Here is a 16,384-nt window from a genome sequence, read left to right as displayed (position 1 = left end):
AATTCTAAAATCAGTGATATCCCTATTTGGAAAATGAAACCCTGGGTTGTTTTTTTTTTTTTTTTTTTAAAAAAAAAAAAAAAAGGTGTGTAAAGGTGGGTGGGACTAGAAGTGGGACCGTCCTTGTGGCGAGAGCAAGGCTCGGGGCTGGAGAGCTGACATGTCACATTCTTTTCCCAGTCTCTGCAGCAACGTTCTACGAAAGCATGTTTTACTGGGGTGTTGGTAGTTTTCTTTGGCTGCAGACCAAGGAAATAGGTCTAGGCTACATCGCATTGTCCTTTTTATTGACATTTCTGCTCTTCCCTCAGGACACGTATTATCTAAGTGCAGAAGAGTGCATCACAGCTGGAAACTTTCAGAACCAGCAGCCCAACATCTGTCGCCTTTCTCCAGATGGTCATTTTGGATCCAAGTTTGTCACAGTTGTGGCTACAGGTATAAACTGGCCTCGGCTTGCCCCAGCTCTCTTGGTTACACATGAATTATCTCTTGTTAATAGAAGAAGAAGAATATGCAGCTCTGCCAGAAGTCAGACGTCCTGGTCCCCATCTGTCCTATTTAACGAGGGTTTTGCTTTGCTCTATCAAGTAAAATTCTTTTTCATTCTTTGTGTTATCTTCTCTGCAATTATTTACCCTGTCCCCTGCAGGAAACTTAATTGAGGCTCAGACCTGGAGCCTCCACCTCTCAGATCCAGAAAGCATTTTTTGCCTGCAGCCAGGGGAAGAACTGTTGCTCACTGTTCTGTTTCGCATCTTTACGCTCCAAATTCTGTTGCCTGAAAGCGGCAGTGCAGAACCACGGCAATCCGGATCCTGAGAGTTACTCTGGCTGGTTCAGCGTAAAGGAGGGACCTTTATCTCCCTTGTGTCGCTGTCAGGGAAACCCTTACGTAGGATGCTGTGCTCTTCCGTGCATGGAAACGGGGTTTTTTTGTTTGTTTGTTTGCCTGAATTAAACAGAGAAGGCTGCAAAATGCTTTGCTTTGTCACCTCTGATTTTAGCCGTTTTTGCAGGGAGTTTCTGAGGCGCTGTGGAATGGTCTGCGCTGCCCGGGCTGCGAGGGGAGATGTTGGCACGTGCTGGGAGAGTTGTAGTGTTAGAAGTTCAGTCTGCTGCTCTCCGTGGGATGACACATGCGTTCATTTAAAATTTCCCTGGAGCAGATACGCTGGGTTCTGGGTCTGTTTAACACAATGAAAAAAAAAAAAAAAAAAAAAAACCCAAAAAACAAAACGCATGACTTCCAAATAGCATCCAATGTGAAAACTGAAAGTGTGATATTATATTGCCTCCTCTGAGCCCAGGTTTTGTAAATGTTCCCGGAGCTTTTTTTTCAGCGAAAATGCTCTCTTTCAGTTAACAGGCCCGTGCAATCAGACAGCTGCCCGTACATTCCAGACTGCTAAACGCATCCATCTTTCATTAAAGATAGATGTATATCTCGCTCACTCTTTTTTTTTTTCCTTTATTTCGATTTTTTTTCAAACAAGGTGTTTTACGGAGAAAATGATGGCTAGCTTTTTTCAGGCTTTCCCCGTGTCTTGGTCTATGTTTAATTTCTAGGAGTGTTTGTTCTGGAGCAGTGAGTGATTGAGGTTAGAGATCAAAGAGGAGAAAACGAATATTTCCTCTTTTCTGTTCCAGATAATTTCATTCTCTTCTGTTAAATCAGCCCATCAGGTTTCTATTTAAACACTTGATTCCTTCCTTTTGTGCCATATAAATACATTTGGATAGTTTGCATCAACTTTGCCTTTAAATCCTCTGCACGGATTAATTCCTATCCCCTCCTGAATTCCTAGGTTTGGAAATAGTAACGTTTTCCTACCATCTGTCTGTATCTTCTCTTTCCAGTTGTATTCTAATGACATATGACCTGATGTTGCTTACATTATCCAAATTAAAGCGCCAAGCATGTGATCTATCAGTGAGCCAGGGTCTTAATTTCCACTTTCCATGTCAGATTTCCACCGAGCCATCCATTACGGGCTGAGAAAACACTTTTTCTTCTTGTGCCTGACATTACTGGGACCAACCCTGAATCCTCAGCTCATGGTTCCTTGGAAATGAAATGGGCTGACGGGAGCTGTGTGCCTGGGTTTTGTTCTGAAAGAGAGAAGATACCCGCAGGGCAGCGGGGGGGGATGCTATCAGGAGCCTGCCAAAAGGGCAGCTTTGCCTCTAAGCTCCTGGTAGAACGCTCATGCTGTCGCTCCGGGGGTCTGTGCTTTTAGGCTAGCTGTGAAAATGTGTTTTACTAAATAAATGTAGAGCTTAGAGGGGTTTCTAGCCTAGAAGTACTTCCCATGCGGCAGCACCAGCGGTTTCATCTCGCCATTCTTCGCCCTTAGCAAGACCGTCATGTTTCATGTTGCTCTTTGAGATGTTCCTCTCTGGGTTACGCTGTGCAAATCGCCTTCCTCTGGGATTTTTAACCGGCCTCTTCTCTTCCAGGTGGTCCCGACAACCAGGTCCACTTCGAGGGGTACCAGGTCTCGAATCAGTGCATGGCGCTGGTTCGAGATGAGTGTTTGCTGCCCTGCCGAGATGCGCCGGAGCTGGGCTATGCCAAGGAGTCCAGCAGCGAGCAGTATGTGCCTGATGTCTTCTATAAGGTAAGGGCTGCGTGCCTGTGGGTGGGGGGAGCTGCAAAAACGGCTCTGCCACGTGTCTGGAAATCAGCATGGCCAGCTCAGGAAAGGATGTCTTTGAGGTCTGAACTATTTTCAGTAGTAACCGTTCGCCACATGTCTGCAAAGTAATTGCATAAGCTCCATTTCCCCCTCGTAAACGTGCTGTTATGGTTTCCAGTGCAGTGGTAGCCATTGGCTATCCAGCTTCTAAACGAGGTCTGCAGTGATCCACCGAGAGCCCATAGTGAGTGCTCTGAATTCGCCTCCGCTTCTGTATTTGTTGGCAGTATTTGCCATGCTTCTCTGTTGATTTTAATCCCCAGCTGAGTTCAGCCTCCTCCACTCCACGGCCATACGATGTGTGCTCGCACAAATGGCACGCTGAAAGCGGCGGGTTCCTTATGCGGTGCCAGGGATTTGCTTGTGTGTGACACGCTTCACAGGCACCAACTGGGCAGCAGATGCAACAAAAGATAGCGTAGCTCATGCAGCAAGAGGAGAGACAGCCTTCTGCGTGCTTCTCTGCAAGAAAAGGAAGGTGGAAGGCTCTCTGAGCCAGGGCAGGACCTGGCTCCTGGCTTTCTTCTCCGGTGCTGGGGGTGCTGCCTGTGCCCAGGTTCCGTTCTTGCGTCAGACAGGAAACTCCAAAAACTCTTCCTGAGGCGCAGCGGGGGACACATGCATCCAGAGTGGATCCAAAATACTCTTACTTGAAGTATCCTGCAAGAGCGCTGCTGGTACCCTGTCTGCTGCAGGTTTCAGGTTGTTAGTGATGAATGGACTGTTCTTATTCCCTCAACAGTTGTTTCTGGAGATCTGCAGCCCCCCCTGTATCTGCAGGGCCAAGTTAGAAACTTGGGGACAGGATCTCTGCGGAGGCTAATAGCACTGCTTCTGAAACGTGCGTACATTGTTGCCCCGTGAGCAAGGACAGAGGAATTAATTAATGGTGCTGCTTGCCAACTAATTAGCCATCCATCACCCAAGTTAGTTATCTCATTCTTGTCTGTGTCTGATATTCACAGCCCGCTCAGCCAGCAGCGCTCCTGCCGCCTCTGTTAAAGCTGTCCGTTAAGGAGCGTAGGATAAGCCAAGCCACCTTCGTTTGGGACGACTGAAGCGAGCGTATTGTGCGCTAGTGTCAAAATTGTGTCAAAATGCTCTTGTGTGCCCTGAACCTGAGATAGGGACGTGCTGGCCTGGGTCAGTCAGCCTGTGGGACTCCATCTTCCCCCTCCATCCCTTCACGCTGAACTGCCGCCGTGTCTTGACACCACCTGAACACGAGGAACACCTCTTGGCTAAATTCAGTGCTTGAGAGGAAAGGTAGACGGAATCCGTGCTTTTTTCCTTAGCACGCAGACAGCTCGGTCCTAGGAGCTGATAAGTCAGGTCCGATGGAGATACAGCGGAGCTCGATTGTGCAAGGGTTGGCCCTGAATGCGAAGGATGAGATCATCTCCTGGCGTGCTGCAGTCCTGCTCCAGAGGAGCCCGTGCTGTGCCACAGTCAGGGTGCAGCCTTGCAGGAGGTCCCGTAGGTCTGTGTCCCACATGTGGGCCACCCTGGGTGTTCGGAGTAGCAGGAAGCCGGTGGGTGTTCCCATAAGGTCTTCACTCCCCTTCGTAATCTGAAGCAGGGAGATAAACAAAATGCTAACTGATGGCTCCAGCCTTCTGTGGAAATTTCCATCAACCACTGATTCACTGGGTCGGGCTGCAGCTTATTTCATATGTTTTATAACTTCTGTCTGTAATTGCCTTTTTCGTGGTGCGCTCAAGGAAGGCTTGAGGACCGCTCTGGCGGGTGTGATTGTCCTTCAGCCTTAAACGTGTTTGGCTGTAGGATCTCTTAGTTTTTTTGGAATGTTCTTAAATCAATGGAAAGCTTAGTCACTGCCGGCTCTGAAAACCTTCAGGGTCTCATTAAATGTGCGAGGCTTGAGGTCAGAGACACTACCTCATAGTTACTGGGTTGGTGACAGCAATGGTGTCAAAGCGTTGGTTAAACGCAGCGTGAGGAGCAGGAGTCCAGCGCTCGGCCTCGCGGCACAGGACGGCTGCTTCCTGGTCCCCCTTTCTCCGCCGAAACCGCAGGAGCCAGCAACTTTCTCCCCAGTCCTTGTCGTGGGGGTTCGCCTCTGTGCTGCCCACCCCACTCCCCCCCCCAGCTAGCTTTGGGCAGAAAGCTGCACTTTTGAGTAGTTGCTGCAGTTTGTCTCGGACTGAGAAGCTATCGCTGATAGAGAGAAAAGCCCGTATATATTTTTCTATGTAATATGCAAGTATTCATTTGAAAAGCCCTTTAGGATGAAAGGAGCTATACAAATTCATTCTAATTGGAGGAGAACCAGAAGGCCAATGTTTGTGTAGTATGGATGTATTTATAGAACAACCATGCATCCAGATGCAAGGCAAAATCTGTTGGAACTCCGGTATCTGTCTGCAGCAGGGTAAGGCGGCAGATTCACCTTCGGCTCTGCGAATAGGAAAAGGTGCGGCTGTTTGCGTCTCCAGTGAAGCGTAACCAACAACTGCGCTTCAGTCGTGGGTGTTCGAAGAAGATGCCTCGTACCTCCGCTCGCAGTAGGTGGTGTTCTTCCAGCGATGACTGTTCAGCAGTGCAGCTGGATGGGTAACGCTGCGGGCACAGGAAGGGTGTGAGGACCCGCGCTGCGGGCGGAGGAGCTGCAGCTTCGGGGACTTCACTGCACAGGCGACGAGGTGCCTGGAAAGAGAGGAACGGGCTTTTTTTTGGTCAGCGAGCCATTTTTCCACAGTTTGCACCACGTTTTGGTGTTTGTGGAGTGGGAGCAGGGGCTACTGCGTCCCCTGGGGCTGCAGCCGGTCCTGCCTGAACGTGACTCACCTCGGTGGTGCGTTAGCAGAGATGGGCTTTTCTTCCATGGAAATGGGAAAACTGATGGCACCAGCGTTGTCCGGCCTCAAGAGGCGAGGCGTTTTTCCTGAGCGCTCTAGCCTTGTGATTTCTGTATTTCTTTACCATTCTCTTTATGTTGGCCACTAGCCCCGCGGCTTAGAGGAACCACCCCAGTGGACTTGGCAGTGTGTGCTTTCTACATGCGGCCGTTGCTTTCCTGGCTTGTGGCGGTTGGAGTTCTGCTCTAGCGTGAAAGTCGAGGGCTTTGGGGACCATGAGTACAAGTTTCTTTGCTCTGAGATGCCTCTCCAGGTAAGACTAGCCAGAAAGAAGAAAACATCCCCCTTCACCTCCCGGGTTGTCTGCGGAGCCTCGCAGTGCAGCGCTGTTTCCAATTTGAATGTTGCACAACTGGCACACGCTTCTTGGCGAGTTCAGTGCAACGAAACTCACGAAGGAGTCGCTCTTGTCAAGACTCAGGCGTACAAGCCCAGGTTAACCGCTCTCTTTGTGAGTAAAGACGACAGTGTTGCAATGGCCGCTTCACCCTGTTTCTCAGCTGGGTGAGGGGGTGCCCAGCTGGGTGTTACCTATGGGTGTTTTCCATTCCCTGTCTTCTGCCCTCGAGCAGCCGCCTCCTTTATCCATCTGGTTCTAGAAAATAACCGTATTGATTTTGATTTTACCGAGAGTGTGCCTTCCAAACTGTGGGTTGATTCTTCAGAACTGAAGTTGTTTGCAGGTGGTGCTCGGTGCCCCAGACGGCTGCGATCCCTCCCGGGATGGCTCCTGCCCCCCTTGCCCCCCGTGCCCGCCTGCTCCCAGCGGTCGGTCTGCCGAGCCCAGTGCTGCAGCGTTGCCTCCCTGCTCCCCGCACACCCACCTGCTCCGCTCCGCGCTTGGCTTCACGGGCATCTCAACCTCCCACCGAACAGGGGAAAGAGATGGCTTGTGTTTTACAGACCCTTTGAAACACTTGAATAATTGGATGTGGGGACTGGCTGGCTTTGTCTCTTATCGCAGGTATTTGCCTCGGCTCAGCACAAACATGAAGATGTCATCCGTGCAATGAATCGCATTTTACAGCTGCCTTAATATTCCCCCGAGTTTCTGTGGGATGGTGTAAGATGAAAGCCCTTCGCAATGGCACTGGTGTTGTGAAAGAGCCCTTTGCCCTCGTAGATTCTTGTGCGTCCTTTGTGCATTTACAGCAGCTGGGACGGTGCCTGGGCCTTGGCTTGTCGTCTGCTGAGTGTGGTCCCATCTGGCCCTGGGGGAGCCCTGAGCCGAGACACTGGTTTGATTCCGACCGAAGGGGACCTCTGAGCCAGGCTGTCCCCGGTGTGGCACGTGTTGCTTCCACCCGTTCACTCTGAAATCCTCTTCCCGGGGAAAACACGATGGGCAGGCTGCGGGGAGGCTGCTGCGGGGAGTTTGCACCAGCCGCGAAGGACTTCCCCTGCCTGGCCCCCGACCAAGGCTTCGCGTTGGACTGGAAAAGCCTTCTTAGCCTTAAATGTCCCAGCTGCTCTGGGGAGGAGGATGCTTGATTAGCTCACGAGGAGTCTCCTGAGAAGGGTTTCAACTCTCACTGACCTATCGCTTGCTCTTAGAAAAGTCGCTTCATTTCTGTGCGTCAGCTGCTCGCTCTGTGCGAGGGGCAGGACTGCCTGGCAAAGCCCTTGGAGGTCAGCAGAGGGAAGAGCAGGGCCAGGCTTTATTAACACACAGAAAGGACAGACTCAGCTCAGCTTCACGGTGAGAGTGAACCCGTGGGGAAGGCTGGCGGCCAGGGGATGCTGATGGCTGTCCAGCCCTGGGACATGGAGCCAGAGCCTCCCTCCTGGCTGGCAGCCGTCTCGGCTGCTCCCCTCGTCCTCGGTAGGAAATCCTGAAGCCACCCAGAAGCCTTTCCCCTCCTGAAGCACCGCAGAGGTGCGCAACACGCTCCCTGCAGGCGCAGCCATCCTTTTCCCTGCTTGACCTCCTCCGTTTGCAGCCTCTGCCTCCGAACAGGGGTCTGAAAGGCTCTAATCGCAGCGCCTGATGCAATCTCCAGTTTGTCTTGGGGATGATTCATTGTCCAAATCCTCCAGGCCTCGGTGCTTGATGTTTGTCCAGAAGCCAAATACTTACTTGAGCCTTCATTTAACCCCTTCCTGGCCCCGCCTCGGGATCAGTCGCCGCTGTGTTCTGGCTTCGGGGGTCTCGGGCTCCGGGGCTGCAGCAATAACGTGCCGAGAGGCGCCGCTGGGGTCTCAGCCACTGCCAAGTTCAGGATGAAGATGTCTTTCTCCCAGCTTGACGTTTGTTAAGGCCTTTAAAACGTAATTGCCTAATAAAATGGTACATTGGGGTTGGAGAAAAGTGCCAGCGTTGGTGGGGGGGCTTTTCTCTTTGAGGAGGGGCAGGGTCGGGACGTGTCCTCGACTCGCGGGGACCGAGGTGCCAGTTTGGTAGTAACAGTCTGGTGCATGTCTTGAAGGCCTCAGCAGCGTGACATTAAAAAGAAGGCATTTAGCATGGAAATCCCCAGAGGCGGAGATTAAAGCGAACAGGTGCTGGAAAAATGTTTCTGCATATTAGAACTTAATTAGATTTGAAAATGAATTCCAGATGGGCTAATTATGTGTGAGTTGTTGCAGGTTCGTTCTTGCAGGGGCAGGATTGTGTTTGGGAAGCTGATTCGGTCTGATTGGATTTGATTCCTGACTCTTGCGGTATCACCGAGATCTAGAAGTAGGTTTAGCTTTCAGGTCCTGTGATCTCCCTGAAAAGGCTCCGCGTCTCCTCCTGCTCCTGTCAGAGCCAGAGAGATCTGAGGCCACGAGCCACCAGGCTTGTTGCTGAAATAACCACAGGGCCAACAACCTGTCATGTTCAAGGAGAAAAGATCCTTATCGGAATTGCTTTTAAAAAGAGCTTCAAAGACTGGAAGGTAGATTTTTTTTTTTTTTTTTTTTTTTTTTTTTTATACAAAGGGAAGGGTTGCCGGGGACGGAGGATGCTTGGGGAGGGGGCCGGGGAAGGGGGGCTGTGCCCGGAGGGGAGCAGCGTGCCGCAGCCTGCTCGGGCCATGGCCGTCTGGGTGTACCGGGCGAGCGGAGCGTGAGAGCGGGCTGCTGGCTGCCACGCCGCATATTTGCGCTGTGTAAATACTAGCGTAGCCGAGAAATGCTGATAGCGGGGGAGTGGCGTGCTGCGGGGAGAAAACAGGGCTCGGGAGAGGAGGGTGTCAGCCGCGGGCAGCTCATCCCGATGCACGGTGCCCTCTGGCTCGGCCCCGGGAATGCCGCCCACCACCCCGCGGGGGTCACGGCCGCTCCCCGAGCTCCCCCAAACCACCGAGGTGTCAGGGTGACAGTTCCGCACAGCAGCTCTGGGTCTGCCTCCAGCCACTGGGACTTCTGAGAGCTCAGTAAACGTAAACTTTAATGTAAGGTCCCTGATTGGAAATTATGGGCGTATGATTTATATGGGGCTCAATGAATGATTTATAACATGTTAAGTGATGATTTAGGTAGAAAATACAACCCCCTCTTACAGAATCTTTAATGAAAAGTGTCAGTTCTCATGAATTTATTTCTGAAGCTGTGTTTGAACTCGGTATGTTTGACATAAATCACGTCTAATTGTCATTTTATGATTAATGAACATATGCTGGCCGTTTTTCTCCATAATTAAACTTTATGTTCAATTCATCTGGCAAAGCAAAACAAGTTTACACGTTGTGATATGCTGGCTCTTCAGGTCTGTCTATGAGAAAGTGCCTGGATTTCCAATTCCCAAGCGAGAGCTAGATGAGAGACTTGTGGCCAGTTTTGCAGAAAGTCAGGTTTGCCTTGGCTGAGGAAGCAGATGTGGCACTGTCCCTCCCTATTTAAGACAGAACTGCTCCTTAAATGGCATTTATGCTGCTTAGATAACGCCGGGCAGCTCCGGTGGTGATGACTGAGGCAAACAAGACCAAGGTGGTTTGTGACCACGAGGAAACAGAGGCCCTGGCATATGGAGTCAGGCTCCTCTAGCCCCGAGGAGCTGCAGGGAATCGGGCAGCTTGGCAGCACCCAGCCACGTACCAGCAGGTTCTTTTCTACGCCCTTAGCGATCTGCCAGAGCCGAGGATCCCTGGGCTCCTTGCGTGGGTGTCTCCAGGGCAGGATCCCTTAGGCTTCACACTGCTTCCACACTGAGGAATAACAACACTCTTCTTCTTTCAGGACATAGACAAGTTTGGCAACGAGATCACACAGCTGGCTCGCCCGCTCCCGGTTGAGTACCTAATCATAGATGTAAGTATTCCTTGCACTTGTCCGCAGGAGGTGGTCAGGGCGGAGTGAGGTTCTTAACTCACCTCTGAAATTCCCACTGGAGGTGATTCAAAGGGTAGATTTTCTTTCCTTCTCCTTTTCCCTCTGCTGCCAGGCATTTCTAGCGCAGAGGTTGGGGTGCTCTGGGGTAGCTGCAGTGCTCCTTGGGATCCGTGTGGTGCCAGGGAACGCACTGGGAAAGCACTGCCTGTGTCTTATCACGGCTCCCAACTGGCACGTGGCCACGCAGCAGGGGAAGCAGCCAGCCCCACGGATCCGTGTGCTGGGCACTACCTCACGGGGAGCTAATTAGGGAGCTCCGGTTGTCTGTCTCGTAGCAGCAATTAAGAATCCAGCTCCTTCTAGTGACTCAGCAGCCCAGGTTGGTTGTACAGAAATGCCTTTTCCTGGGGGAGGGAGCTCGGGCTGCGGCATGGCTTGGCTGGAGCAGGGCTGCCGCCTGCCTGGGAACAAGCGCTGCCAGGCACCGGGGCACGGCTCTGCCCTTTGGCTTGGAAGGAAACTATTACGGTGTGGAAGGCAGGAAAGCAAATAATTCGGATGACAGATGATATTGCCGGAGTTAGAGTTGGTGCCAATAACGATTAAATCCATCCCGGAGCAACTGGGCTGGTGCAGCTGCCCCTGGCACGGGCAGCGTCCCGCGGGCGCAGGGAGGCTGGCAGCCGGGAGGCTTCCCCTGGCTCGTCCTTCTTCCCCATTTACTGTGTCTGTCGCTTATCAGAGCAGCACTCGGGCTGACGCTGGGACGTGTGACACGCACAGAGGAATGTCGTGTCTGGAACAACGGGGCCCATTGTGTGGGGCCCTCGGACGCCCCATGCCAGTCGGCAGCGCTGGAGCATATTTATTACTCAAGTAGTAAATGTCTCTGTTTCTGGGCTACCTGGGGTGTAATTAAGAGGAAAACAGATTGATGGAACATACATTTAGGAACAGTCTGGAAGGCATTTCTGAAACATTGCGTTTTGTCTCTCAAAAAAAAAAAAAAAAGGCATTATTCCAGTTAATGCTGTCCTGGCAGGTATTTCTGCATCTCTGCTTACAAAGGGCCTCGCCAACAGGGCCCAGCGGTCAGTAACTGACACCAAAGCTTTCAAGCCCCCAGAATCAGGGCTGGTTTAAATGTCAGAAGCTGGCCCAAACACCGGCTTGTGAGCTCAGGACCGTGGGCGCGATGCTGTGTTGCCCCGTTCCCCATCCCTTTGGCACCGGGTGCGGGGAGGAGGCAGGGGGAGCGCACCCAGAGCATGGGGTGACTCTATTCAATGAGGTGCAAAGGTATTTTCTTGGCATCCGTTCCAGCCCCGAATGCAGCAGTGCGGTCTCCTGGCTACCCCATGGCCAGGCACGGGGACCGCGCTCTCCCCTGTCACCCCCTGGTGTTAAGGTGACCCCCCCCAGGATGACCCCCCCCCAGCGGCAGCTCCGTGGCACAGGGCAGAGCTGTGCCGGGAGCTGCTGCATCCCGGTGCCCCTTCCAGAGAGGGATGCTCTCCATGGCACCGTGCCGTGCTCATCAGGACTGAGCTCAGTATATCTTCCTCCGGCTTCGTTAGAAACGCTTGCCAGGAGCGAAGGGGTGTGCTGATTGGAATACCGCTTTAAATGTTACAAGCCATCAGAAGATCCCCGCTGTAATTGCCTTGCTGTCTTCCTGGCAGAGCTCTAACATGTGGCTGCTCTCGGGCTATCGGGAGCCTCGCTTCCCGTATCCCACTTGCCCCTCCTGCTGTCACCGCTCTGATCATCGTTTCTTGCATTTTTAGATTACTACAACTTTCCCCAAGGATCCAGTCTACACTTTTTCTATTTCTCAAAATCCATTCCCCATCGAGAACCGTGATGTGCTGGGAGAAACTCAGGTAAGGAGCGATTTGTAGCAAAGCTGTGTGTAATACAGATGTGTTGCCTGTCTCCCTCTCACTTACTAATATCTGCAAAGGGATGGCTGCAGTTGTGCCCTTAAATCACCCCTTCCTGGTTCAGTCCAGCGCTTGCCAAACCCCTTCCTGCGCGGAGCAGCGTCTGCATGCTGATCAGCCACTGGACACCCTGCTTCCCGCCTGCTCGGTGCTGGGGACTGGGGCTCCTCGTCTGTGTCAGGGCTGGTGTCTCCCAGACAGCGCCAACGAGGTCGGGGGCTCCAGCCCCACAGTGACAGCACGGGACCCCCTTCTCCCCATGGACGGGAGCAGGACAAGGGTCATTGCATCAACTCGGAGAGCTCTGACTTCTCTTCCTGGACTGATTTTAAAAATGCAGAGACCTTTTACTGTGAGAGGCCCATAGCGCTGAGCAGAGGCAGCTGCCGGATGGCTCGAGGCTCGTGCTGGGTGTTGCCAGTGCACGGAAAGCTCGAGTTGCTTTAAAGCAGCAACAGCTTGTCTTGCTAAGGAGACTGCGCCAAGAATGTCAAAGACTTCCTCCAGAAGTCATCACCAGAGAAGGGTCGCTGCCCATTGTGGCTCTGTCGCAGAGCAGGAGAGGTCGGCTGTTTGGTGACGGCTTTGGTCCTCGCTTCTGAGGATGCCCTGGGTTCAAGAGCAGAGAAAAAGCGGGAGTTGGGGAAGAAGGGGCTGCTTTGTCCTCATCTGCCCCTTTTCCTTAGGGATGGGGCTTTGAGCTGAGCTGACTGGCCTCTGCTCAGCATCTCCCGGGTCTGGGGTCAGCTCTGTATGTTTAGGGGCTCGGACAGGGGAGCTACTGTGGGCCCACAGATCCTTTCCTCTGGAAGCTGTTAGCTGCAACTCGGGCAGCCAGCCTGGGATCTGATTTTGGGAGGGTTTGCACGTTGCAGCCGATGTGCAAAGAGACAGGAATGTTACACTGTCTGTTAGTGAACCTGAATAGGAAAATTAAGTTACCCCGTGAGGGGAAGTGACTTCTCTTTATTTTTTTTCCCCTCTGTAGGACTTCCACAGCTTGGCTACGTACTTGTCCCAAAATACTTCCTCCGTTTTCCTAGACATCATTTCCGATTTCCATCTGCTCCTCTTCCTGGTCACGAACGAAGTCATGCCTCTGCGGGTACGTAGTGAGGAGGAAAGGGTCGTGTCAGCGTCACTGTCCTCAGGGCTCCTCCCAGGGTGTCACTTAACACGGTGGAGGTGATGGACCCAGCCTGCCACCCCTGGGCACATGGCTGTGCCGGGCAGGCCGTGCAGCTGGCCCAATGCTGCTTCTTCCCGGCTGAGATGTTGGTAGAAGGTTTAAACAGTGAAACCAAAGTCTCCGAGTAGCCCAAGAGCTCCCAACGTGCTGCTCGGAGCAGTGAGGGGGTGGTGGTTGTTAGCCCGGTCGCAGACCGGGCAGAGCCAACTTGGCTGCAGCTCTGAGAGCTTGGAAACATTTTTAAAAATATCTCAGAATCAGAAATTCCTGTCGTAACGATAACGAGATCACAGCCCCCAAATCTCGGTGAGGCCAACGACTTCCTGGCTGCGCAGCTCTGCCTCTCTTGGCCAGGCACTGGGGGTTGGCGGCTGCCCAGGCCCCTGGTTCACATCTGTGCCGCCGGACCCTTCCCGCTGTAAGCAGGACGCCAGCGAAATGGGCCATGTGTTTGCCAGAGGCTTCGAGGGTGCCGAGGACTGCGTGTCCCAAAATACAGCAGGGCTGACGCTGGGCAGCTGGAGATCGGGCCAGGGGCTGCCTGCAGGGACAGGGCTGGGCTCCGGCACGGTGGGATTGCACCCCCGGGAGCTAGGCTCGGCCCACAGCCCCGGCACGCTCTCCCGCACGGGGCAGCACAGCAGTTGGCTGATAACCTCCTCCATGCAGAGGAAAGGGAAGCATTTGAGTTGTTGGGGTATATCTGAATGCTGGGGGGAACAGAAGGGATAAACCACATCTTGCTCCCTGCCCGTGAACATCACTGGGGCAGCTCAGAGTCGCGGCTCTGCTTTGCGGTGGCTGGTGGAGGAGGGCAGGGAGGCACTTCCACAGTCACAGCTCCAGCCTGGGCGCCGGAGCAGTGTCCAGCGCTGAGTTCTCTGTGTCCTCTTCCAGGACAGCATCAGCTTGTTGCTGGAAGCTGTGAGGACCAAGAATGAGGAGCTTGCACAGACCTGGAAGAAATCGGAGCAGTGGGCCACCATTGAGCAGCTCTGCAGTAAGAAAGGGGGTCCCTCTGGGAGGGAGGGGGTCCCTTGTCCCAGGGCTGGGCCAAGCCGGCCATCGGCTGTGCCGCTGCTCTCAAGCCACCGCGGAGGCTGCCAGAGGCTTGGGTGGGAGGAAAGCTGTTCCTTGGTCCCCAGCAGTGGGACCAAGGTGTGGGGCTGTGCTGGGGGGCTGCACTGTGGGACCTGCAGGGTCCCGGCCTCGGGGATGAGGGCAGCATCTTGGCAGGGCCCCTCCTGCCTGGGTTGGGATGGGAAACTCGCTCAGGGTTTAGGACCTGCCTGTTCCCCGCGCTCTCCCCCTGCTCTGACCAGGCTCTTTCTCTCACAGGCACAGTCGGTGTCCAGATCTCAGGACTACAGGAGTACGGTGCCATGGGCGGCTCGACGCACGCCGTGTCGGCGGCCATGTGGGCCTGCCAGCACTGCACCTTCATGAACCAGCCGGGCACGGACCACTGCGAGATGTGCAGCCTGCCCCGGACCTAGCCACACCGGCGCGGCGGCCGACTCCAATACAGAGCAAACTCTCGAGCAGCAGGAGTGGTGCTTGTCCCTTCCCCATCCTCCCTTCTGCTTCCCCCCATCAGCCCCCCTGGGGTGTGGAGCCGAGCAGGGGGTGGCTCCAGCCGTCCCCGGTTACTCCTCGCGCCCTTTCAGGGGCAGCCCCGTAGTCGCAGCAGGAGCCGGGTGCCCTGGCTTTATCTTGACGCTGGCCCCCGGCCCGGGAAACCAATGCTTAACCTCAGCCTTCGCCCAGCGGGGTCGGGCTGTTCCCCCGCCACCCCCAGCTGCTGTCCTGGGCGAGCACTGGGGACTCGGTGGGGGCTGTGGCCAGCCAGGCTCCCTCCCTCCTTGCCTGCTTGCCTGTCCCAAGCAGCCTCCCGGCATAGGGGAGGTGAGGGGGAGGCTTTGGCATCTCCCTGCCCGCAGCTTTGCTCCCTTTTCCCTGCCCCTGTGGGTCGCTGCCGCCAGCCTTGGGTGCCCGGGTGCCGACAGCTTTTGCGCTAAACGGCCCGGGCAGGGCGAGCAGACGACTGTTAATGGCGCTGGGCCAGACGGCAGCTCTGCCAGGCTGGGCCCCGCACGCTGGCACCGCTCCCGGAGCAGGACCGGCCCCCCCTTGGCAGCGGGCAAGGGGTGGGCATGTGCCAGCACTGGGCTTGGCACCACTCCTGCAGCGCACACGGTGCCGAGCCGCGCTCACACCCGCTCCTGCGGCAGAGACACTTCGGCACCCGGCCGTGCACACTGGGCTGCTGGCCGGGCGCTCCGCGGGGGGCTGCAGGAGCGGTGTGTCCCCCCCCGTGCGCCGTGTCACCCCACAGAGAGCGGTTTGGCACACACCCTGTGCCCCCGTCCCTTCTGTGCGCATCCTTCCCCGGTGCAGGGCCGGAGGAGGGGGTCGGGCTGTGCTCTTGCTGCTCTCTCCCCGTGTTAGACCCCGCCGGGGGAGCTGCCCTGCACCAGGCTCCCAGGGAGGGGGCAGGCCCATGCTTGCGGTGCCCTGGGGGCTCAGCCCTTGTCTTGCAGGGCCTCTGACCCCCTGCCCTGTCCCAGAGACGCCCTGCCCTGGCACTGCGGGTTCGGGCCTTAGTTAAATCTGTGGGGCACAGTTTCCAGCACTGCCCCGTGGCCCCCTTGTAGGAGGGACGGCGTGAGGTCCCCTTGTGTGCCAGGACAGCGTTGTCCCCGCCGTCTCCAGCCAGGCAGCGTGGCAGGGACCCTCTGTGTGCATCACGGGGTGGGCAGCGTGGCAGGGACCCCCGTGCCCCACAGCGTCCCCTGCCCAGGCTCTGCCAAAGGCTTCGTCCCGCCGGTGTTAGCAGAGCGGTCGCCCAGCCCTGCCGCAGGGCTTGCGGGCTGCGGTTTGCTTTTTCCCCTCGGTTTGTTGGTGTTTGGGGTTGCAGCGGTGTGCGGTGCCTGGACTGGACTGACCCGGGCGCAGGGTCTGCGAGTAACGTTGAATAAAAGCACCTGAAACGAGAGCCAGCGCCGTGCCTCCTGCACTCCGTTACCTGCGCCGTGCCCATGTGGGACACCTGAGGAGGGGGGGGGACGCTGCGCCCCATCCCCGGGCACTCGGCTGCCCTGGCCGTGGCTCTGCGGCGGCCGGGCGGTCTGTTTGCAATCAGAGCGGCGTGTAGCCGGGCCCTGCGCCAGAGCAGTGCGTTGAAAAGGGAAGGCAGGAGCCGCGCGGAGCCAGAGCCGGGGGAGCTGAGCCCGGCGAGCGGCTGCCTCCTCCAGCCGGCCGGGACCCCAGTGCAGGTAGGAGGCAGAAACGGCTCCAGGTGCCATGTGCCTGGCCCTCGGGGACACGACGCCCTGCAGCCACCTGGCCTTGGGGTCCCTGTCCCGGGGTGTTGGGGACATGGAGCCCCGTCCAGGAGCTGGAGAGGACCCTTCTCACCGC

General features: G+C 55.3%; 1 protein-coding gene across 1 annotated transcript in view; it reads left to right on the top strand.

Annotated features, from left to right (window-relative positions):
* The window catches only part of NPLOC4 (NPL4 homolog, ubiquitin recognition factor), a 30,343-nt gene extending 14,384 nt beyond the window's left edge, over positions 1–15,959 (top strand). Inside the window, exons 11-17 of the mRNA XM_054221496.1 lie at positions 312–438; positions 2,461–2,621; positions 9,740–9,811; positions 11,620–11,715; positions 12,764–12,880; positions 13,862–13,964; positions 14,303–15,959. Of these exons, the coding sequence (XP_054077471.1) occupies positions 312–438; positions 2,461–2,621; positions 9,740–9,811; positions 11,620–11,715; positions 12,764–12,880; positions 13,862–13,964; positions 14,303–14,460 (834 nt within the window). The 3' untranslated portion in view covers positions 14,461–15,959. The remainder of the gene's footprint in view (positions 1–311; positions 439–2,460; positions 2,622–9,739; positions 9,812–11,619; positions 11,716–12,763; positions 12,881–13,861; positions 13,965–14,302) is intronic.
* The last annotated feature ends 425 nt before the right edge of the window (positions 15,960–16,384 follow it).

This window comes from Rissa tridactyla, chromosome 15, assembly GCF_028500815.1.
Source record: "Rissa tridactyla isolate bRisTri1 chromosome 15, bRisTri1.patW.cur.20221130, whole genome shotgun sequence".
NCBI lineage: Eukaryota > Metazoa > Chordata > Aves > Charadriiformes > Laridae > Rissa > Rissa tridactyla.
Note: the sequence above shows the minus strand (reverse complement) of the source record. Positions and strands in the feature narration are given on the sequence as shown.